This window comes from Lissotriton helveticus, chromosome 4_1 (genome assembly GCF_964261635.1).
Source record: "Lissotriton helveticus chromosome 4_1, aLisHel1.1, whole genome shotgun sequence".
Classification (NCBI taxonomy): domain Eukaryota; kingdom Metazoa; phylum Chordata; class Amphibia; order Caudata; family Salamandridae; genus Lissotriton; species Lissotriton helveticus.
This window is the reverse complement of record NC_136063.1, coordinates 392,801,563-392,826,878: the sequence shown is the minus strand read 5'-3', so window position 1 is coordinate 392,826,878 and position 25,316 is coordinate 392,801,563. Positions and strand designations below refer to the sequence as shown.

The following is a 25,316-nucleotide window of genomic DNA, read 5'->3' as shown; positions in this document are numbered from 1 at the left end:
GCAACAAAAGGCCATTGAAGCCATTTCCATTGTTCTTTCTCAATTTTGAAGCAAGGATTTCAAAACGTGTAAGCCCGTAATTATGTACAAGGAATTGTTTTTGTAAGAAAAAAGATACTCGCTTGTGACACTAGTTCAGGTGTAAAGACATTTCTTTTCATCATTCTTAGCTGTCAGAGAGGTCCTGGGAAGTTTCTCAAAATGCGTGCCAGTTTGTAATAATCTTGAAAAAAACAGTAAGAATGCTGAAAAACAAGCACTGTAACTTTAAAATGATTAACTCAATCAGATGCCTCATCCCACAAATCAACATACTTCTAGAAATGTGTCTAAGCGGTATCAACCCAGTAAATACATTTGACAGCTAGTTGTCAAATCTTAAAGAAGCAGAAAAAAGGACAACAATGAAAAGGAAGAGGAAGAAAAGATAGCTAAAATGAACAACAAAAACGTGAACTACCCCCACCAACACCACCAAAGAGGTAGAAAGCACAAACACGTCTCGATTAAAGAAGGCAAATTATTTCTAATTAAAACAGTAACGTACGATAGGCTTTCCAGCTGAATAATTAACACATCACCACAAGGAATTTCACTTGCCAAAAACTGCACTTGTGAGAATATATGGGGTCTGATTAAGTGCTCACTGAAGCGCAAAAATACTGATAGGATCCAAACATAACTGAGCAAAAAAACAGGTTCAATGAAAACAAGCACTTGCAATGCAAAAGGTCTAGCATTTGTAAGAGTGAGAACTATTGGCAGTGTAGATGACAATGATTTCAATCTCTGTATTTTGGTTTGGAGTGTAGTGGATGTATGACCAGAGACATAGCTGCAGCACTGCCTAGAAGACTTAGTATGAGGAAATATCACTGGGACCAGAGAAGCAGCTGCAGCACTGTCTAGAGGACTAAAGTATGAGGAATTACAGATGAGCCCAGAGAAGCAGGTAGCAACACTGTGTAGAGGACTTAGAATGAGGAATTACTACTGACACCAGAGAAGCAACTAGCAGCACTGCACAGAGGACTTAGAGTGAGGAATTACCGATGGGACCAGAGAAGTAGCTAGTAGCACTGCCTACAGGACTCGAAATGTGGAATTACCACTGAGAACAGACACACATGCAGCACTGCCTAGAGGACTTAGAATGTAGAATTACCGATGGGACCAGAGTAACAGCTAGCAGTACTCCCTAGAGGACTTAGAATAAGGAATTACCACTGTGACTAGAGACACAGCTGCAGCACTGTCTAGAAGACTTAAAATGTGGCATTACTGACAGGACCAGACTAGCAGCACTGTCTAGAGGACTTAGAATGAGGAATTACCGACAGACCAAAGAAGCAGCTAGCAGCACTGCCTAGAGTACTAAGAATGAAGAACTTCCACTGTGACCAGAGAGCAGCTAACAGCAGTGGCTAGAGGACTAAGAATGAGGAATTATCACTGGGACCAGAGACACATCTGCAGCACTGCCTAGAAGACTAAGAATTGGGAATTAGCACTGGGAACATAGAAACAGCTAAAGCACTGCTTAGAGGACTTAGAATGGAGGAGTAACCAACAGGACCTGGGAAGCAGCTAGCAACACTGCCTGGAGGACTTAGAATGGGGAAATTACCAAATAGGCCAGAGAAGCAGCACTGTCTGAAGGACTTAGAACGAGGAATTACTACTGGAAATAGAGATACAGCTGCAGCACTGCCTAAAGGACATACAATGGGGGAGTTACTGCTGGGACCAGAGAAGCAGCTAGCAGCATTGTTTAGAGGACTAAGAATGGGGAATTGCCACTGAGAACAGAGAAAGAGCTGCGGAACTGCCTAGAGGACTTTAATTGAGCAATTACCACTATGACCCGAGAAGCATCTGCAGCACTGTCTAGAGGACTTAGAATAAGGAATTACTTATGAGACCAGAGAAGCAGGTAGCAGCACTACCTAGAGGACTTAGAAAGAGGAATTACCAACTAGACCAGAGAAGCAGCTAGCATCCAGTTCAACTGTAGCCATGGGGTAGAGCATTGTGAAACACTGAAGCAAGATGCCTTTCCTTTATTTTTCCACTCATGGAGAATTACTTGACATCTCTATTAACTGGACTTCTGAGAGGAAAAACTATTTTAGATTGTTGAAATGTGCCTGTACTGTTATTGGGCACTTCCTGTTCCATCCGCATTCATGGGTTCTCCAACACTGGAGCAGTTCTGCATCCCCGAAATGCCTCTGTTGGAGATGTAATCAAAGTCTGAATTTGACTGTTCAAAAAGAGGCAGAGTGTTCTGGATCAACCCTTTGACTTCTATCAGCACCTACCTCCCCCTCATCCTTTCCACTGGAGGTTTGATGGCACTTGGAACATTCAGAAGTTGCAATTTAAAGAAAATACACTGAGATCTCCACCCCATATTATTAAATATATGCTGTGCAGAACCTTGGGTGACCAAATCGCTACCAGTTCAGGATTAAACATAAAAAGATGACACCCCCATGATTAGAAAACACAATGAGAAATGTTCATTAAAACATGAATGGTTTAAAGAGAGAATCCAGAAACAATCCAACAAGCATACCATCCCATACACTAGGTAAACAATGAACAATTAAAAAGCATATCGAACAAATTGTTTTAGGTTTTGAAGCAGCTCTTCTATGAAATGCCCACCCAGCAAGACAAATGCAGAGCACCTTTTCTTCTCTAGCTTAAACTAAAGAAAAGATCTAAAAGGAACTATTTCAGTTCATTTAACATCTTTATCTCCATCTTCACCTCCTGCTCTCCCTTTAAACTTGCCAAAAGGTGAGACGATGTCCGGTCACTGTATGCCTCCAACTACCCAGGAAATCTTTAATGTTCTGAGACCAGGGCGGTGAGGCACGAATATGGCACACCAAGCTAATGGCACTGCTCACCCACCAAGCGGAGAAGAAATCCATATAAGCATACTGACAATACCGCACTATTCCACTCTGCTCCCTAAAGTTTCCAAAAGATTGTGCACTCCCTGCCCCGATTAAGAGGTCTTCACTCAGACAATTAAAGAAATGGCTACACCCACCTCAATGTGGCAAGGCATCGGCTGTCACATAATGGAATAAATACAAATACAAAAAGCCCAGCTCCTGCGTAACAGAAATTAAAATAAAGAACTAAGTAAAACATTAAATAATCAATCTAAAAATGCTAGGAAAACTGATCAGGCCCATTTCTGATCAACACAATCTCTGCCGAACGCAGACTCTAAGAACAGACAATGCGAGGGGATGAAGTATACTTTAACGGCCCATTCGGGGAGGGTCTAGTTGTACTCTGTGTAAAGGAATTGACTTTTGTTTTTAGTTTTTTGGCTTTGCCGCATGCTGTCTGTAGACTGGTGGGCAGATCTCATTTTGAAGGACTGGGAGAAGGTAGTGTTGAGGAGGTAATGGATTGTCATGTATAATCCCCACGTTCCATTTACTGTCCATGTGTTAAAATCGTGAAAAAATGACAAATATTTTCACCTAATGTGTAAAAATGTTGATTGGGCACACTGATAGATGGTTGCTCTAATAATTATTGGCCTCCCCCTGACTCAGAATCCGCCTGAGGCAACGACAGACAGAGCGGGGGCTCCTAATTCCTGAGCCTGGTCCAGGAGAGGTGAGGTCCGATCTCCGGTCTATCCGGGTGTGAGACTTCTTGGGATTGACACGGAGAAAAGAATAATCAGTTCCGGTCACACATATCCTTCTTTGTATAAGTTTATCACCATTCCTTGTAGGAAAACTAAATGTTTTTGTTACACATGCAGTAGCATTAGGAATTAAAGAGCAGAGGCCCTGAAGAAAGCCTAGGGTCTTTCCCTGAAGGCTGAAACATGTTGGCCCCCATGCAGTTATTTGTTTAAAACTGTCCTTATATGCACTCTTCCTGGTTTTTAATTAGGAAGAGGCCAATTTCCATTAAAGTTTCTCCTTTTTTTGTCCTCTATCCTATTTTAAATTCACCACTTCAATACACCTTCCCTTTGGTTAATTGCACTGCACTTATTCCCATCACATATAAGTGTCTACATGGTCACGGAGTGATTGTGGGTAAAAACCCAACTTCGACCGTGGGTATGGTAGAAATGTCTCAATGATCTAGAGACACACCATCCACGAGGGATGACCAGATGATAGTATTGATCACAACAAGACTTTGATGGGAATCCAATATCACTTTATCGGTTTCACCCACAATCACTGATGGTTCTGTGTACATTGTTTGAATGCTTAACTCAGTAGCAAGTATGCTTGGTATTCGATAGACTCGACTGATATCGTTACCCCTAAAGAAGAGGTTCCTCTTTCTCCTCATAGATAAGACCCCTAGGTTTTCTTGTAGTATACACTGATAGATGGACCAGGCCATACATTGTCTATGTACGCATGAGTCTTTTCCTCTATTGTACTAAAGATAAGGTTTAGATCAAAATGTTCACTAATTATAAGCATACGATGTAAACTAAGTCAGGACCTTAGTTCCCTCCAGGTCAGATGAAAATGTTACTCTCCATTGCCTCGGACGGTCACCATTATTTCAGATCTGAAGGAATATAAGCAATGAATTGTATGCCACCAAATTTTACAGAGGCAGCGATGCACACTGAATTTCGGTCGCTTGGGCACCCAGAGGAACTCTGCATTGTCTTAATGGTAGAACAACCATAATGGTTGAATGTAAAGGCCACGATTTTAGAAAATAAATAGCATGACAACATTTAAAGGTAGCTGTCAATCAGTCTTTGAAATGTTGCATATTGGCACAATGCTCCATTGCTCCTTTCCCTAGATGTGCTGTAAAGTACAGAGCCTGCAAAGATGCTAGTGTCCACCTGCTAGTTCAGGTTACTGCTAACACACAACCAGCCAGGATACAATTTAGTAAAAATTCCAAAGCCCAATTCGACAATCCCAAGAGGCACATGTAAAAGCACTTGAGGGTGCCTTCCTTTCATACTCATGTCCTAAAGGGAAAACTGCGGAAAGGGTTTAGTGTGACAAGTAGTCTTCACAAAGGAGGCTGGAAACACCCATAGTGGGAGGGTTTCTGATGCTTATAATGTCCCTTTAGTAAGAAAGCGGCTTCATCCTGCTCCTGTTTGATCCATGCAGATTCTTGTAGAATTAGCCTCTCTCTGCTAACATCCTAGTAAATTACGTCAGACAGAATCAGATTCTCTCTAATTAAATAAAAGAAAGTGGATAAAATATTATATGCATGCATTAAACATGTTAAAAGGGGTAGGCATAGGAGTTGTAAATCGGAATATATGGGTCACAACCTGACAAGAGTTTCTGGGCTTCAGAGGAACAGCATCAATTCTTGGCTGATGCACAGCAGTGTGTGCTTGTTGTCTGTCAGTCTTTTACTGTATGTAGTAGAGGCCACGGCAGGGTTCATCAGAAAGCTGAGAATTACTGGGGTCTGATGGCCACAACCAGTGCTTGAAATGGAACTACGTAAGTGCGGGTCCTCATTACAGCCTGATTGCTACTGAAACAAGCAGTGACGAGCGGCGGCGGAAAGTAAAAACAAAAAACGAACAAAAAAACAGTTCTCCCACATAACAGAAGAACAAAAGCGTAAGGAAACTGTACTTGGAAATAGCCTTTAACAGAAGTGACGTATTGGCTAAGCAAACAAATTAGGCGATAGCAAAGAAGAGGGACATTGGGGTGAACACATGGTAAATAGCAAGCGGAAAAAAGTCTTCTTATTGATAACAGAAGGTCTTGCAGACAGCGCATACGCACTTTAGCTCGACCTAAAAATGAAACTCTGGAATCGTTAAGCAAGAAAGTTAGAGGAGCAATTTTTTGCAAAATTGGATGGCTCAAAGACGAAGGCAGGAGCTCTAACTTATATTATTCAAACTGAAAACAAGATTTTCATTCCTACACAAAAAGGGTAAAGTACCTTCTTACGTACAAAAGATCACACTCTTCTTTTAAATATTCAGCAAACTTTTGTAATTGACAAAATCTAATCCTTCTTAGGGCATAATTCGGATCCCGCTGGGAAGGGATCCAAACGGGATCCGTAGCGTGCAAGTCCAAATCGGAGCCCATGTTTTTGACCAAATCATCCCCAGTTACAGACGAGCTAGTACGATGCGAGTATCCCGAACCCGGCAAGCGAACTGTCTCCGAATCTGTCCGTCTGACTCGTCCGGAGCTGAATCGTAAAGCGCAATGGAGGCGTATTCCGAACGAGCGAGTACGATGCACAATTCGGACAGCTGTATCTACTCGGTCTCAGCGAGACAAAACAGCTGTCGGAATCAGACTTCAGGGGGGCAGAGCAGGCTGCCCTTCACCCAAAGCCCTCTGAATTGGTCATGGGGGTGCGCATGGGTCCCCCCGATCCAAGCATGCACAGTGTGGCGGGCAACATGGGGTGCCTGCCACGGAGTGTATGCTTTTCTCCACCCATCCCTTTTTTGCTATGGGAGCCTGCATCCTTACACGAGCTCCCATAGAGTGCTATGGGTGTTGAAGCAAACCAGGTCAGTAACCATGCAGTTCGCATCGGACTTGCTTGGTCGAAGTCGCACAGCGCGTTTCGCTAGGAAAGCCCTACGGATCCGATTCATATGGATGGCTTCCCTAGTGAGATCGGAAACGGGCCCTTAATGTTCATGTAGTCCAGATGGCGTTCAGTACCATATTTTTAAGGACATCAGAAGCCAAATGCCAAGTTTAGTATTGACAGGTTGGGAAGAAAAAACATTTGCATCCTTCCAAACAGGAGCCTGAGGTTGATGGAAAATAGTATGTTAGAACCTAATAAAGGGGATAAAAACTTAAAAACTGACTGACACAGATAATATCTCAACTAATCAAAAGATCAACATTCCTATCTTATGTTTCAGGACACCCAGGTTGTGAAGACTTTACTTTATGCATTTCCTAAAGAAAAAATATACTAAATCTGGATTTTTGCTTGTGGAGTCTTCACTTCAGTTATGAACATCTGGAAAAACAGCCCCACCATAAGTATAAGCTCACAGCAGGACCAAAGCAAACTTCTGTTCCAAGGGACCAAAACTATAACTGTACCCCATATTTATCTGAAGTGGATGACGATAATTGTGGTGCAGCCTGCACCATAAACGGTCTTCCTCAGCTGAGCAACAGACAGTGCGGTTTAGATGAAAACAGGTTTACAGCTTCAACTCTAAAAATGCATTGAAAACCCATAGCTAAAGTGAAGTCGAGGGCAATCTGGGGAGGCTCTTAAAGGTAAATCATCTGGCAATTTGCATTAAATTATGGTTATAGTTAGTAAGTAGAGTATTCTTAAGGAAGAAGCTCACCATTAACCAGTACTGCACTGGAGGATGAGTTCTTAAGAGGAGAGTCCCACCTTAACACTCTTTCACGGAGTCTAGTTCTACAAATGAGTACACGATGCCACAGGTTAAGGCATTCCTGTGGAGTAAGCAAGTGAATGTGCCCATGGTGGAGATCATCAACTCTCGAAACAAGCTTAATTTTTGACTGACTGCAGCAGTAACAAAAGACTATTGAGTTACAGATACTGGAATCTGTCCTCTTAAGAAAACATGGAACATACATGAAGAACATAAAACCAAGTGAATGTGTGTGAAATTAGAAGTGTTATGTTAAATTATACCAGAGCCGCACCAGTGCTAAAACTAACATTATGGAGGTCATCTTTAGAGGAATTCACAGGTGACGACTGGATAAACCAGTGGATTAATTAGATATGCAACAAAATAATTTCCTATTCAGTACAGATGCATTGGGGTTTTAAATTAAAAGAATAACAGCTGATCTTTCTCAGTGGTACAAATACCTAAACAACTTCTATAGTCTAATCGTTTATAGTAAGAAGAATATCCAGTCTTTTCTTCTTGATGTATTTTTTTTTATTTTGCAGGTCAAGGATGGCCCTGCTAGGTACTTATCTTTTGTGTAGGAAGAAGAGGTAAGTAAATCTCACGTTGCATTGTGGTATCGTAATGAAAACCCCATCTCAACACAACTGTAGCTCCAAATTTTTGAACATAGAAATAAACAAATGGAACGGCTGAGTTCTAAGGTTGAGCTTCTGCCACCGTTGTAGCGGTCATTGCTTTAGATGAACTCAGACTACCTGAGGAATCAGCTAAATGCCCTAACCACTCCCAAACCCTTGGACGACTGGACATTATGGCAGCTAGTGGAACTATTACTGTTTGGTTCTTGCAACAATTTTAGCTGCAGCAGCACTTAAAGGGTAATCGGTCTGATGCTGAAACAAAGTTATTATTAATACCAATCACATCATTGCTATGCTGCCTAAATTAAGGCCAAGAGCAGCAAACTTGGAGGTTCAAACAAGACGTAATACAAGTAGTCTTTTCCAGCAACAAATGTGCATGTAAAGGCTCGAAGGATTACAACTCTGCATGTCTCTCCTGAAGGAAAGTAATTCGGGGCAAAGACTCCCTCCTTGACGGAAAACATGCTTGCTTTATTTGACAGTGTATGGTACAGAACTGGAACTGAGACGAATTACCTAAACTCCACCACTGGGGAAACCCTAATGCAGAAAAGCAAATCATCTTTGATACATAATTGCTCTAGACGGACAATTTGGTGAAAGTGAAGCAACACCAAAGGGCCATGTTCTAACGCCTGACAAACTTAATGAGCAGTTGTACAAAGTTTCTGAAATTAAAAAAACGGCAACAGGTGGTTGAACAGCAGCATTCAGATAAGCAGATGCCAATATATGCATATTTTTACTGTATGAAGTCTGTTGTGGGTATCCAAAATGCAATAATCAAAGTACATATAGTAAAAACATGAGATATATTAAAACAATGATGTTGCAGCCCTCGTAAAAGATAGCGGTTCTGATTCAATGTTGCAAAGTGTGTGTCCATACCTCCGTGCAGCAAGCAAATCAAGGGCTACTTTTACTCAATTAACCATGTGGTGCCCACTTACCAACTTTGAACTGAACAAAGAATGTTAGTATTTTCATGAGAGTGCTAGCATTGCAAATATCCACTCATTACACCAATACTAGAACTACAGATGCATTACAGAAACAGTACGTAAGCTCCACATTTTGCAAACATTACCAAGACCCAGGAAACAACAAGCATTTGCAATGCAATAGGTCTCGCATTTGGGAGAGTTTAAGCTATTGGCATTATAAACGACAATGCCTTTTATTCATCCGTTTTGAAAACTAACACATAAATAAAAGGCATTGTCATTTACAATGCCAATAGCTCAAACTCTCGCAAATGCGAGCCCCTTTGCACTGCAAATGTTTTTTTAATGCAGTTGAGTGATGAAATTTGCAAAGCGCTATTGCCATTTGTAGGGACAAGGTGACAAAAAAAGAATGTTACTGTGTGTAATGAAACTGGAGATTATTTAAAGTGGTCGATGAAAGGGCTCAATGACTACCCTGTATAGTACGGAGTACAAGCCAATGGCGGCCGCACGCCTTTATGTCCAAAATGCAAGCCACTCCAGGCATGCAGCTGAAATTGGCTAGTACTCTGATAAAAAAGAAAAGATGGCGGCCGCTATAGTCAAAGTGGATTGTGCTGGCAACGCAAAGAATGAAAGGAGCGAGGCCGCTATAGTGAAAGCGGACCACACTGGCAACGTAAATAAAGAAAAGAGCACGCCCGCTATAGTGAAAGTGGACCATGCTGGCAACGTTAAGAACGAAAGGTGCATGCCCGCTATAGTTAAAGCGGACAGCGCTGCCAAAGTAAATAAAGAAAGGAGTGCGCTGCCCAAAAATTTAAATGTAGATAAAAAGGTACAAGCTGGTTTTGTAAATATGATGCGGCCGCCATTATTAAGCAAGCTGGTTTTGTAACTATGCCGCGTCCGCCTTTACTAAAGATTATAAAAGCAAGGGCAGTGCTGTTACAGGAAAGCATGCCATGGGTGGAATAGGGGAAATTATTCAAGAAAATAGTGCTCACAGACTAAATAAAACATACAGAGTAACAACACAAGTAAAAAGGCCAGTCTCCATAGGAGGATACAAATGTAGACACGGTGGTACGAAGGAGCGAATACTAAGCCTTTTCATGAATCAAAAGCAACCGTTTAGAAAGAACAGCAACAGAAGCTAATTGAAAAAGATGGGCGGAAAATGGACGGAGCTTCAAGTCCATTCCTGAATACCAAAGAAACACCCCTGAGGTAATTGCTAACCACCTGGACCTTTCCCTCCTCTCTTGCTTTATTCTTGGGTTACTTAGTTACTTATCCCACTCTCCTTTTCCTTCCCTCTATACAGCACTACTTTAAAACTAATAACCATTGTCCTGATGATGACCTGAAATCAATTAGGTTGAAACATGGTTGACAATCCAGCTAAAAACATTGGCGCTGTTGTGGTCAGTTTATTTATCTTGAATACTAAATATCAACCCTGTATATAATCCTTATCTGTATCTCTGATAACAGTATCATTATTATTTTTGCCGCCGTTCACGCTATTATTTTCACTCCTGTGTCACTGCGTCGTACATTATAAATAGCACGCCCAGTGCTCACTTTGTGTGTTATGGTCAATTGTATATTAAATTGTACTGTAGTGCTGCTATAACTACCTACACTTGATAACCCTTTTACTTTACCATCTTCGTTGTGGTCTCTCTGCCGTTGTCCCCTCCCGCTGTGATCTATAACACTGTTTTCGCTGTCCTGTTTTAATGATTTCCAGTTGAGACATTGTCGTTTGTTGCATTCCTGAATACAGCATGCCTCGCAGAGCAGCACATTCATTTCCCAGGCTCGACCGAAAAAGGACACCTTACAATAAGAGGGAAGCCTGTATCATAAAAAACGGTTTCAGTAACAAAACATCACTGTAGGATTTTTGATTAATATTGGCATATATAGCACACACATTTCAAAATGTACAATAACAGCTGCACCTGCACATCTTCAGTAAAGGACCTCGATGTTATGTTATGTCGATCTGTAGAACGCACTAATCACCCGTGAGGGTATCCAGGCTTTAGCGAGTGTATTGGGCGTGTGATCCTTGCAGCGTTATATGAAGAATCTGGTCTTCTGCTTCTTGCACAACTCAAGAAGTGAGGAGAAGGCTTTGATGTGTTGTGGGAGGTCGTTCCATGCTTTGGGTGCGATGTAGGAGATTAAGCGACTTGCTGATCTACTTTTGAGGATTCAGGGGCAGTGCAAGGGAGGCTGAGCATAGATGTCTGGTAGGCTGGTGAAAGTGTATGTAGTTGTTTCGGTGTTCTGGTCCAGTGTGAAGGAGAGCTTCTTTGGTGTGCATCAGGGGTATGAACTGGCTGAGTCTATGGATGGGTAGCTAGTGGAGCTCTCTGCGATGAAGTGAGATTTGGGTGTGGCGTGGGAGTTTGGGTATGAGTCTCGTGGTGGCGTTCTGTATCTGAGTTGCTTGCCGATTCCAACGTAGAGTGTGATGCCATAGTGGAATCTACTTGTGATGAGTACTTGCGAGACGGTTCGTCTGATTTTTTGAGGAGCCACTTGACGATCCTTTGTAGCATGCGTAGGATGTGGAAGCAGGCAGCACTTACTGGGTTGACTTGCACCATCATGCTGAGTTTGTCGCCTAGGATAATCCCCAGATTTCTGGTGTGGTTGGTAGGTGTTAGTGCTGGTCCTAGCAATGTCGGCCACCATGTGTCTTCCAATTGGGAGGTCTTGTTTCCGAAGACCAGTACATCTTGTCTGAGTTGAGCTGTTGAGCTTCAGGCAGTTGGTTCTCATCTATTCGGCTACCAAGGTCAAGCAGTTGGGGAAGCTGGTTCTGTTGGTGGTTGTCTTGTCCGTCAGAGAGAGGATGAGTTGGGTGTCATCGACAAAGGAGATGATGGTGATGGCTTGAAATCGGATGATGTTGCTGAGTGGTGTCACGTACATGTTGAATAGGGTCAGGCTGTGAGGAGATCCCGGGGGCAGGGGGGGAAAGGGGGGACTCTGCCGAACAGGTTCTTGGTTTTGTGAGGAAATAGCAGATCCAGCGGAGTCACGGTTCTTAGATTCCGATTTTGTGTATTCTTCTGATGAAAGTGCTGTGGGAGGCTGTGTTGAATGCCGCAGAGAGGTTGAGGAGGATATGGGTTGCTGTTTCTCCTCAGTCCATGATGGTCTGGATGTCATTGGTGGCAGCAATGACAGCTATTTTGGTACTGTGTTTTTCCTGAAACCTGATTGAGTGTTGCCCGGTAGGTTGTGTAGCTCAGGATAGCTTGTGAGTTGGATGTTGATGACCTTCTCCATCACTTTGGCTGGGTAGGGGAGCAGGGCGAACGGGCGGAAGTTGCTCAGTTTGGCTCAGGTCGGCTGACGGCTTCTTGAGGAGGGTGTCGACTGCTGCATGCTTACAGTCTTTCGGGAATGTAGCGGATGTGATTGAGGTGTTGATGATGTGGGTGAGGGGGGTGCTGTTTGGCCGTGCTCCGAGGTTGTAGATATGGTAGGGGCATGGCTCTGTTCTGGTCTCTGAGTGAATGGTCTGCATGATTGTAGCTCTATATTCTCTGGTGAGAGTGTTTCATTCTTTCGATGGTCAAGATACCAGATACTAAATTCCAGTCGGTTTACCAGACAGACCAACATTGATGTAAATAATGAACTTCATTATATGGAATATGCCCTCACACATAAGGTTAGTCTTTAGCCCACTCCTGAAGAATGGTCAATATTCTGAAGCCTTCACCAAACGTTACTATTCGGAGAGCTTGATTATTCTAGCCCAAATCCAGGCCATCTTACCATCAAAGACAATATCACATTAAAATTAAAATACTTGCTGTTGAAGAGCTATATTAAAATCATAATTCCAATGCCTCAATACCAAGAGTATCTTGATGTTGAGAAAAAGAGCATCTTAGTAACCCATAATTTTAAGTTACCTGTGTGTAGGCTTGGATGATCAAAGCTGTATGAGCAAAACCGATGTGAAGGAAGGAGCAGATAGACAATTCCACTTCCCAGGATGGAGAACTGAAGGCAGACGGGGGCTGCGAGTCTCTACTATGAAAGTGCTTTGTTGTAGCATCCAGGCATGTAAGAGGATAGGAGCATTATATCATTCACTTTTCTTTGAAATACTGATCTTTAAATTTAAGAGTGCCACAGGGTGATAATCCATCAGCAGTGACACCAATAATAGGATAAAATAAAAGAAAACCTAGACCTGGCTGTACATGCCATTTTACCCCTTACAGCAAAAGCAGCCTAGCGTAAGGGAATCCTAGGCTCAAAAGTAAGCAAAAAACAGAAACCAAATAAAAATCGAAGGAATCTGGTGCCTCTCTCATGCATTTCTTGTGGATACACATTCCTATCAAGTAATGATCCCTCGGGGGAAATACATTTGAAAAAAGTCAACAGAAAGAGAAAGACAGAAGAACAGAATGCAAAATTATTAAAAGAAGAAAACATGACCAAACTTGGGAAAGTACATCTTAGAAATCAAGGAAACATTGGTTGAAGTCAGGAGTAATATACAGTGATGTCTATAAATATTTCAGAAAACACAAATTGATGGGGCTACAGTAGATAACAGCTCTACTGGACTGGAGCTCTAACAGAGCACAGTATTTAACAAGCATGGCTCTTGCTCTATGTTGGAGATGTCACAAATCTTTACGAAGTGCACACTGGCAAAGCCATCTTTTCCACCTGACCAGACGTTAGATCAGTGCAGGAGCTCATACATGAAATACCTTGAGATCTGGGCAGCTCATCTTGACAATTATATTATTGAAGTTGCCAAGTCTGCTGCTTTACTTGTCCATGAGGCCCCTAGATCTACAACAAAGATCTAAACAAACTTAATTACAACAGGGGACGTAACCTACTATGAATGGTTTGGCATTGTTTGGATGTGCTGCCCATCAAAGACACCGCATTTGGTGGGTGGTTATATTGTCCATTAAGGTTCCCATTAGGTTTTGTAGGGGTTTTAAGTTGTCTTTTTGTTAGACTGAACAATCAACATATGGTGTAGCTTATAAGAGAGTGTGTGTTCGTTGATGTATTTACTTTTGTGACCCAATAACATTTTAATTGCTCTTTAATGGCTTCTTTGTTTATGAGGTGTGTACTGTTTGGATATCTTCACTTGTGTCAGTGTTTAATTTGTACAAAGGGCTCTTGTGGGGATGCCACTGCAACTTGCACCACACATTGCCCCAGCCATGATGCCAATGATAATAACAATGCAACTAGTATCCTTCATACTCCTACAAGAGTGGCAATTCTGACAATTTGAGGCCGCCAAAGCTATAAGAATGACTTGGCCAGCAGGTAATAGTCATTTTTATTGTATATTGAATTAATAATTTACTGTTGTTGTGGTCATCTCTAAATTAGCCAGACAGCGCCTCCTTTTGACAGACTGTCAGAAGTGCTGGTGATGACAATTAAGTGCTAATGACAAGCACTAGAAACTACTGGCTCAAATTAAGCACTGCCTGAATTAAAGGCAGGCACAGTGTTATTGATTATTGACCCATGCTTGTTGATTGATTTATCTTTGATGTCATTATAACGTTGCTGGATTTACAGCTTTTTTTGTTCCAGTTCAAGTTTTCATTAAACACATATTGGCCTCTCAAGCATTTGATGAATGAGCAAACCAAGCATCAAACAGAATAGTTAGAAAGAAATGGATATATTAAAACATTAAATTATAAAAACATGCATTGGCAGAGCAAATCGGTCTGGCCTTGACAAACCTGAGAATTTTGTTTTTGTTGCAAACACCGACAATGCCCATTAAAATGACACATTCCAAAAAACACATTTCAAAAGTTAACTAAAGCAAATAGTGACTTCCCAGTTCAGGCACTGAAGTAAACTACTTTTTGCACAAGCAAAAGAAAAATGCTGTCACCCACAGTAAATCGAGCAAATGGCAGAAGTGGACTGACATATTGCTGTATAGTGTGGTGGGTGAAAGCAAAACATGAATGATACTTAAGCAGATCAGTGGCTGAAGAGGGCTGACTGAATGTTCCTCTACGTACATATGTATGTTTGTATTTTTACTAGTATTTTTGGGAAAACATGACACTTGCAAGCCAACTTAAAAATTCTACAGGTCAGACCTTAAAAAAAATGCATTTGTAATGCAATCGGTCTTGCCTTTGGGATCTTATAAGTATTTAGCCATGCAGCACATTTTTGTGGGTATAGCAACATTGTTTTACTGTGCCGAACATAAAGGACTCTTGGACTACCAGCAGTAGCATAAGCAATAAAAGAAAATGCATAGAAAGGGTGCAGTACCACAGGCTGTTACTAGGTGTCCCTTCGGACATCTTTTGGTCACATAAAGTACTGCACCCTAAAATGTAGATGAATGCAACACATCTACAAGGACTCTTCGCTCACCCTGGACCTGGTCCCGACAGGAGCCATGAAAATGCAGAATTATACCACTGGCACAGACGGTTTCATATGCAAGAGAGTGCTCCAGCTTTAAGTTAAAGAAGTACAAGTGAGGGGAGAGGCAGATGGGACATTCAAGCAGCAATGGGAGGGGTGGGGGCGAGTAAGCAACAACGACAGAAGCAGAGAAAGAGTGCAGTACCACAGGCTGTGCCTAGGGGTCCCTGAGCACCTCTTTTGGCCACATAATGTACTGCACCCTGAAATGTTGAAGAATCCAACACATCCCCAATGACCCTTCGCTCACCGAGGACCAGGTCCAAGCAGAAGCCATGAAAATGCATAATTTTACCACTGGCACAGACAGTCTCATATGCAAGAGAATGCTCCAGTTTTAAGTTAAAGAAGCACAAGTGAGTGGAGGGGCGGTTGGGATGGTCATGCAACAATGGGAGGGGTGGGATGAATAATCAACCCCAATAGAAAATAAAGCACTAGACGATATTTAAAAATCGAGCCCAGGTGGGAGGTGCGCCATCGTGCTCTGGAATGGTGAAAGCATTGAGATGGGCAACACTAGAATGAAAGGCAACTATGGGATCGGTGGGGGTGAGTAAGGAACCAAAACAGAAAAATCACTAGGCGAGGTTTAAAATAAAGCCCAGACAGGAGGAGTGCACACTGTGATGTAGCCTCTTGTTCAGCTTGCCTGAGACACGGATGTGCTTCACGCTGGCAACGGGAAGGGAGCGGGGAGCCTGGACAGCATGAGACGGGGAGTGAGGGGCTAGAAGCAACACGGACAACGCGGGCAGGACTTGGAGCTACAAGCAGGAAATTTAAAAAAGAAGCCCATGCAAAAGAAAAAGTTGTGCGCGACACTAAAGTATATGGCAGATCGTGAACTAATCCATGTAACGGGGCAGTCTCCAGGGCGTGACAGAATCAGCAAAAGGAGGGTCAAATGTAAGCTATTCGCCAATGACAACAAAGGAATTCAGAAAAGCAGATGCAGGAAACAATCATAAGTGATGGACGCGCTGAATGCCCATACAGTAGATACACGTTATTATCAGAAACAATGGTTCCTGTGAAATAATATACAATGCTATTCTGGTAAGATTGTGCGCAATCGCAATAGGGAGGGTTAGAGTAATGCCAGACGGAGAAAGGACCAACTACACCTTGGTTACAGTTAATCCAAATTACTTTTTTTATATTTCTCAAATATATACAAAAATAGATATAAACAATCATGCGAGGTGTCCCCAGTGAAACTGGAACCTAAAACATGACTGACAAATGAGTACATTTGCGATTGGTTTCCATAGCATTTTAAAGTCGACCATTTGGAAATATATACAATGTAGACCGCGACTATATACAATTATATGCGCTGGTTTAATGGTTGGCTTTAGTTTCTTTGTCAAAGGAATTCGGAAAAGCAGATGCAGGAACCAAAAATAAGTGATGGACGTGCTGAATGCCCATACAGTAGATACAGCATGTCTCGAGAGACGGTGCATGCGTTGCCGAGGCGAGACCTAACAAAACAGTATTGCTGTGACATACAAAAAGAAAACTCCCTTTGAAAAGGGACAGAAAACGGATAAATAAAAAATGCAAGATAACCACGGGGTGAAAATTGAAAGAAGAAAAAGAGTTATAGCCTTCCGGTCAAGTCGGCATATGTTCTGCCCTCATATTTTTCAGCTGGCATGGACTTTTTTTTACAGTAACGCTTAGCTCTGCTACTGCGCCCTGTTCATCAAAAGGCCCGTCTCCCATACTGTAGTAGCTCAAGATGTTGCTTTATTGTAGGATTTCTATTCTTGAACACAAAGTCGTCCAACTATTAGAAAACACAACACATAACCAAAAACCCAACTTGCAAATGCTTGTTTACATTATTTAAGGACTCTGCTTATTCCAAATAACAGAAAACTGTTTCATAAAAGTTGCAAATACCATTAAAAATGTTCCGAGATCTCTCAAATGTTATGAGCATAAGGAGAATGCACAAATACACAACTGCAGTACACCAGCTATGAAATCATGCGTGTGGAGCATAAATGAAACTAAAGCTGTGCTCTAAAAGACAGACAACACAAAACTGGATATATCAGGGGGTTGACCGGAAGCTTTTTCACATTCATTATTTCTCACATCTCAAAGGAAGGCTACATTTAGATGGATTTCCTAGGATGTTTATACATCTCCACTTCCCTCCCCGGCATTCCTGTCAAAACATTCAATGTAGGGCTCTGGCCTCAGGAGAGAACATTTTATTTTACTTAGTATAACAGGACTAGAGGGTAAATGGTAGCAGGGTTTTGGGGTAAGACGATGCATGGATCACTAATGTATTTTTAGGCATCAGGTTCCAAATATACCTGGACCATATGGCTCTCTCACTGCTTGGGTGTTGGAGGTACAAACTAGGGGGCACTCTGAGGCTGTCAGAATCAGGCTATGACATTTTAATATGGGGCTTTCACACTTCGTCGCTGTGTGGGAAATGCTTGACTTTAAGAGTAACGCTGGGTCTCAGTTATCTGAGAATGTCGGGATAGGCCCAGGTGTTTTAGTGGTAGGATTAGCCTGATGCAGCAAAAGCAGTAAATATGGGAGCTAGGAAAAACTGTGACAAATACCTTTTGGCTATTCAAAGGCCCAAAACAGTAAAATTCTACAAAAAAATAATAAACGGGGGCGTACGTTATTTGCTAACATTACCATTTATCCTATTGATTACATTTTTAGTGAGCTTAGAGAAGGCATACATATGTGAATTGCCTTTTTCGTCTGGGCCCCACCTTTACATCAACACATGTAACAGTTTAATTCTTTTTTTTTTGTTGGACGTTGATAGCACAGACAGTTTCGCCCCAGAGCATTCATGGTCATTGTTACATCGGTGACTAGTAAGGTTCAGCAATGTTTGCTTATTCAGGAATGCTGGGAGGTGTGGAATGCATTTATTTCAAGGCCAGCATGCAACAGTCGTCCATATCAGAACGGGCCGAACTGACCCATGACACAGCAGACAGTCACGAGTTGGAGCATTCAGGTCGGTCAGAGTGGAGATGGCCCGTGCATCAGATGCCATAATTGTCAGCTCAGTCCCATTGAATTTCAAATCGTCAGTATAAAGATGGGCGATGGCATCAAAGCAATTAATGTTAGTTAAGGCGTGGAGTACTTAAAGACGCAAACTGTTGGAAGGGGATGGGCCAAGAATTACATGTCCTCACTAATCGTCTATGACCGTGGTATTTAACAAAACTGTTGTGAGATGCGCAATGACAACTGGGGTTATGAGGGTGCGCCCAAGAATAGAGGTAGTCAGTGTGCTGGTGATATCGAGCATAAGGGGCTGTAAGCGCTCTGCACTAGCCAGGAATTAGGTACCGTTGGAGTCAGAACAGCACCTGGATTAGGGAAAGTTCATCTCATGTGGGTCCAAGCGTCATGGGACCATGTGGGTCTCATGTCAGTCGTGTCAATTGTAAGTGCATTTTGGTTTATAACAATACTACATTAACAAAATATACATGGTCAATCTAGCATAAAACTTCTCAAAACATAAAAATATCAACTTACTTCAAAACAACACAAGATATATATACAATAACTGAATTAAAAACATTTTCCATAACCAGCAATTCGTTTTAATTTCCTGAATAAAATTCACGATATGTATACACACACAGTTCCTCTCCTTTAATGTTAATACTACCTTATTGCTGTAGTCAAGTTATTTTTTCTCAGTTCATCTATACCGGTTCAATCCCATACAACAGGAGATATGGCCTCCTGCACTAGATCTTAAAATGGATGTAGCTGTTAAGCCCAGGGTTAGAGTGTTGGGCAATAGATTGTGGGCTCTGTCTTAACTCAATCAGTGGGCTCCATGGTGGTTGTCTTCAGTTCTGGCCTGGGGTCATAGGTTGTAGGAATCAAGATGTATAACTCTAGTAGTTGGGCTTAGGCTGTCAAACTAAGACAGCAAGTCTAAAGCTGTAAGACTTGGGCAGATCTCAGGCTCAGTCTGTGACTCGAGGGATGGAGGTTCTGGCAGTGAATCCTCTGAAGTTGTGAAGTGTGCATCCTCCTTAATATGCGCTCGCAAGGCAAACATGCCACCGAATTGTGGGACTTCATCATCACCCTCGCACCTGATGCAGTCTTTCTCAGCAAGGCCCGACTCAACCTTGCATCCACCCTCAGCAGTGCCAGAGCAGTACCCAATGGATACAAGATCACCCACTGAGACAGCACCAACAAGCTGGGAGGAGGAATCACAATAATCTACAAGGAGACCAGCTGATGCATCACCACAGCAGATGACACCACCCCTGCCATGGAACACCTTAACATTAGGCTCCAAACAGACAGCAAATAGCCCATCTAGGGGCACCCTCGCCTACCACCTACCCCCATACTGTGCCCGAGGTTCTGCAACACCATCACAGATTTCATCGCCCTCCTTGCAATTGACTCCAGTGACTACATATTCTTAAGCGACCTCAACTTCCACCTCGACACCAACACCTCCAACCTTCTCGACAGCTTGAACATATTACTCACCCAACTCTTCTACGACTCCACATGACACATACTGGACCCCATCTTCACACCCAGTAACAACGTCAAATATAGCCATGTCACCGAACTCACCTGGACCGACCACTCCATCATCCACTTTGGAATCGCCAGCCACATATCAGCCCACCCACCACCACTCTGCTCAATGCCCCGCATCGCAACTGGACCAAAGTATCAAAGGCCCAATGGTCCGACGCCCTCATAACCTCCCACCCTGACTATGCCATAAACCTGGACCAAATACAGCCTTGTCATCGAACTCACCTAGACCGACCACTCCATCATCCACTTTAGCATCACCAGCCACATATCAGCCCACCCACCACCACTCCCCCCAGTGCCCAGCATCGCAACTGGACCAAAGTATCAAAGGCCTGACGCCCTCAAAACCTCCCATCCTGACTATGCCATAAACCTGGACCAAGGCAGTAGGAATTTCAACGCCTGGATCGCCAACTGCGCAGACAGCATCGATCCCATCAGAAACAACAAACACTGAAGATCTACTAAGCAGGCTAGTTGGTACACTGAACAGCTCAGGAACACAAAATGCTACTGCAAACAAATGGAAAGAAGATGGTGCACAAGCAAGACTGCCTGTGATAAGACCTCCTTCAAGACTACCCTCTACCACTACCTACTGCGGGTACTGGAGAGAAGCGCCCTAGCTGCCGGCATCGAATCCAGTTCCAACCACAGCAAAGAACTCTTCAACATTGTAAGGGAATTCTCTAACTCTGCAGCCATGGGGAACAGAGTCACCACCTCATAGGAACTTTTCAACAACCTTGTAAACTTTTTAGACAAAAAGAACGCCACAATCTACAAAAACTTCAAACCCAAACCAACCAACTTTCTCGAACTGACACACCCTCACCTCAACCAGCAAAAACCGTAGACTGACCGCATGGAACCTACTTACCTCCAGGACAACACCATCATCATGAAATCTATCCACTCAGGGGCTCCCACTGACCTATGTCCACACCAAATCTTCAACCTCGGAAGCCCCAGGATCAGCCTTCAACTCACCACTCTGTTCAACACCTCGATTACTATTGCTACTTCCCCCGAAGACTCTAGGTCAAAGCCGTAATAAAGAAGCCATCAGCCAACTCAACAACTGCTGGACCATCTCCCTTCTCCGGTCAAAGTCCTAGAGAAAACCATCAACATACAACTCATCAATCATATGGAGCAAAACCACCTCCTAATCAGGATTCCACAGCAATCACAGAACTGAAACTGGTCTGATCGCTGCCACTGATGACATCTGAGCCCTCTTCAACCAGGAAGAGACTGCAGCACTGATTCTCCTCACCCCATCAGTGGCATACGACACCGTATCTCACAACATGCTGATCACAAGGCTGCACGTCGGCATCCAAGGAAACATACTCAGTTGGATCGCCTCCTTCCCCACCGGAAGGACACAGAAGGTCCGCCTACTACCTTTCACCACTAAACCTTAATAAATCATTGGTGGAGTAACCCAGGGGTCATCCCTCAGTCCCACCCTCCTCCACACAAATAAACAACTTCCCTAATGCACAACGTCAGGTCGCACGGACTCAACATCACATCCTATGCAGATGACACACAACTCACCCTCTCACTCTCCGAGGTCCCACCACCACTAGAACTAACTTCCACAGGTGTACCTCAAGCATCACCTATTTGACGAGAGAACTGCCCGAAGCCCAACACAGACAAAACAGAGGTACTGATCTTCGGCAACAAGACCACACCCTGGAACATGTACAGGTGGCTCTTTGATCTAGGACCAACACCTACATCGTCTGAAAAAGCCAGAAACCTCAGCATCATCCTGGACAGGAAGCTGACCATGAAGTCACAGATCAATGCTGTGTCATCCACCTACTTCTTCATCTTCTGCATGCAGCGCAGTCTCTTTAAATGGCTACCCTGAGCACAAGGCGCACCATCACACAGGCCCTCATCACCAGTCAGCTAGACTAAGACAACACGCTCTTCTCATGGATCGCCGCACACCTCCTCCAGAGGCTACAGATCATGCAGAACGCCACAGACTCGTCCTCAACCTTCCTTGCCATACCAACATCACCCCTCCCCTAACAAGTCTCCACTGGCTCCCAATACAGAAGAGATGCCAATTTAAGCTGATAACCCATGCATACAAGGCACTACACAACTTCGGACCCATCTACATTAACAACCGCGTAAACTTCCACCTGTCAGCCAAGCAGCTAGGCTCCACGTCCCTCTTGCTCGCCCACACCCCCGGCATCCACTGAAGCAGGAATGGAGGATGCTCCTTCTCCTACTTTGCAGCTAAGACACGAAATGAGCTCCCCCTACGGCTCCAGACCTCCCCATCTCTAGCGGAATTCCTAAAAGTGCTGAAGACCTGGCTTTTTGACTGAATACCCCAGGGCCCTGATAGCACCTGGATACCCTCTTGGTTAAAATGTAGAACTTTTCCAATCCACTGATTGATTGAGTCTCAGTCTGGCCATGAAACTGGTGCTGTAGAACATGGCCTGAGGGTCCGAAACTATGACCTGAGCACATTTCAGTCTATCTGTCTAAAGCTGAGGGGAAATAAGGCTAAGGACTTTGGCTCTAGCCCTTTTTTGGGTCAGAATATCAGGCGGCGGTCTTGAATCCCTTATCAATGTCTCTGAACCCCATGCTGTGGGCTTTAGGCCTTATACTGAGAATAATAAGTGAAGTTCTCAGGCTCTAGTTGTAGGTCTTAGGCAGTGAGGCATGTACAATGAAGCTCGAGTTGCTGCTGCTTTACGAACTTGGCTCTGAACCTCAGCATAGGTTGTGCATCTCAGACGGGGGGGGGGGGGGGGAGATGCAGATTTCAGGCTCAGGCAGTGGGTTTCGATTGGAGCAGATCTGAACATATGACTTGCTTTCTGATTCTGGTGGTTTCGGTCCAAGGAGTGGGGCGAAGACCTCGGTTGGCCCTGCGTACCATCCAAAGCTTGGGCTATGGGGCGCTGGGTTTGTGAATAGAGGACCTAGGACGTTGATCTTAAACTCTGGATCTCTGACTTATAGTCTCGCGTTGCTGGTGAAAGAATCTGGCTTTGGATTTCGGGCTCGACTGTGGATCTCTGGGTGCTGCTGCATATTTCCAGCTTGGAATTTCGGGTTTTGAGACTCGGGTTGGGATACTATTGTCTGACTTTGGTTGTCGTTCTCGTACTGTGGGTGTCCGTCTATGGTTCTCGAGCATTGTGTTTGGGGCTGCAGATGCTATACTTGGGGAGGGGGTAGATTTCACTTTGGGCTGTTGTGATTCTTAGTCAATTGGTGTGCCTCGCCTCATCTGTATGTGAGTGTGCTGGTTTGTCTGCGGATCCCACTCTAGGGACACCGGGTGAAAGCGGTGTCTCTCGGCCCGGCTGTTGCGGCTCTTTGTCCCCGCTCTGCCGCTGCCTCCATTCTCAGACACTAACCTTTTAGACTGAGCAGGAACAGCAAAAGCTGAGGGTTCCAGCCTCCAGTGATCCCCGCTGAGCTTGAGAGGACCATGGCGGGCGCTCTGGGCTGCTCCGGGGTCGATGGCAGACCGGAGCGCTGCGATCACAGCTCCATAGCCCGAGCACCGCCGCGGCTCATCGGGGCAACTGCATGCTCGGGCTACGATTGCTTACCCCTGGACAACTACAACAGGCAGACTGTGCTTGGAGCGCCGAGCGAATCGATAGTGCCAGCTGTTACGGTAGAAAGAGAAAAGAGACTAAATAGTCAGGCACGTACTGAATCCTGAACAAGGGAAATGTTTTTGCACCCCGCTATTAGTCCGTCCTAAATTCATATTCTGTAGATAGCCTCAGATATAGCAAAAATAACTTATCTCCTGCCTCAAAATGAATCCTGTGCATTTTCGCACGAGTAGACCTGACAGCGCGCTAACATATAGTGTGTTTATGGGCATAGCTGCCAAGGATTCAGATTGCTATGAGTCACATTTTCATAATTTCAGTTTAATTATGAGTGACATTTCAACGTCTATGAGTGACACTTTCTCGCTAGCAAAATCAAGCAGTAAAGGGAATCATATATATGTCAGAAATTACATTTATTTGAGCATAGCCATACATGCCAACATTTCAACTTCGATAAGAGGGAGAAATATTCGCTGGTGGAAAGACCTGAATAACGCGTAACACGAAACGGGTCAGGCGTAACACAAAATAGATTGCAGGCAGTGGTGGCTGGTGACATTTAAAAGTTGTGGGGTGTAAACATCTGTGGGAGTGCACTGCGGTGAGCGAGCACAGCTTAAAGCCTGAACACCTTAAGGAGGGTTCGGGTTGTTCACGCCCCTGAGAAAATTTTGAAAAGAGAGTGGGTAAATGGTGCATTTTCAAGCAAATTTGAGAAACAAGAAGGTTAATAAAGCAATTGTGAAAGTGCAGTATACATTAATAAAGGGATGTCATATAACAACATGTAGATAGAAATGTTTCTGAAGCTAGGCCCTGCCAGTGCCACGTACGTCTGAGCAATATACACGCTGCGTGCCAGCAGGGCCTAGCGTCAGAAACATTTCTATCGTTATGTTTTTGAAGCTAGGCCCAGTGCTATGTGAAACGGACCCAAAAAAAAAAGTTAATCCCCCCAAAAAAAATTGAGGACAAAGAGTTAAGCTTTAATGTGAGAGGTAATTCTTGGAGAGGGAGACTAGAGTGTGAATGAGATTGGCATCAACATTTTAATTCTCATCGTTTCACAAAGTTCAAAGAAACACAGAGTTAGAAACCTTGGTTGAAACACATTTTTTCTCCCAGGGGCAATTCATGGGTTTCACATGTTTTTAATTTTTTCTTACCTTAACGTGTGTCAGGAGCACAGAAAAACGCTATGGCAGGCAAAGGGAGTGTGACAATATTGCCATAGCTGCCAAGGTTTCAGATTGCTATGTGTGACATTTTCATACTTTCTGTGTAATTATGAGTGACATTTCAACGACTATGAGTGACACTTTCTCGTGAGCAAAATGAAGCAATGGAGACCAGGCAAACATATCAATATAAGAAATGACACCCATTTGAGCAATGACAGACTCTCAGAAGATCTTGAAACTGCTTAAACCACCAGAAATTAAAAGGTAATAACAATTGACAAATAGTTTGTCTAGGCTGTGCCACATGGAAGACCTGACCAAGCAGGCTGAGAGGCCCCAGTGAGGATCTCAGCTGCTTATTATAATTAATGTATTTAGTCACTGTGTTACAGGGTTAGTCAAGCTGTAATAATATTTTAGACCTTTAGTACTAATAAATA

General features: G+C 43.5%; 1 protein-coding gene across 1 annotated transcript in view; it reads right to left on the bottom strand.

Annotated features, from left to right (window-relative positions):
• The window catches only part of LRP12 (LDL receptor related protein 12), a 215,437-nt gene extending 191,811 nt beyond the window's left edge, over positions 1–23,626 (bottom strand). Inside the window, exon 1 of the mRNA XM_078686151.1 lies at positions 23,483–23,626. Coding sequence (XP_078542277.1) covers positions 23,483–23,558 — 76 coding nt within the window. The 5' untranslated portion in view covers positions 23,559–23,626. The remainder of the gene's footprint in view (positions 1–23,482) is intronic.
• Positions 23,627–25,316: the final 1,690 nt, after the last annotated feature.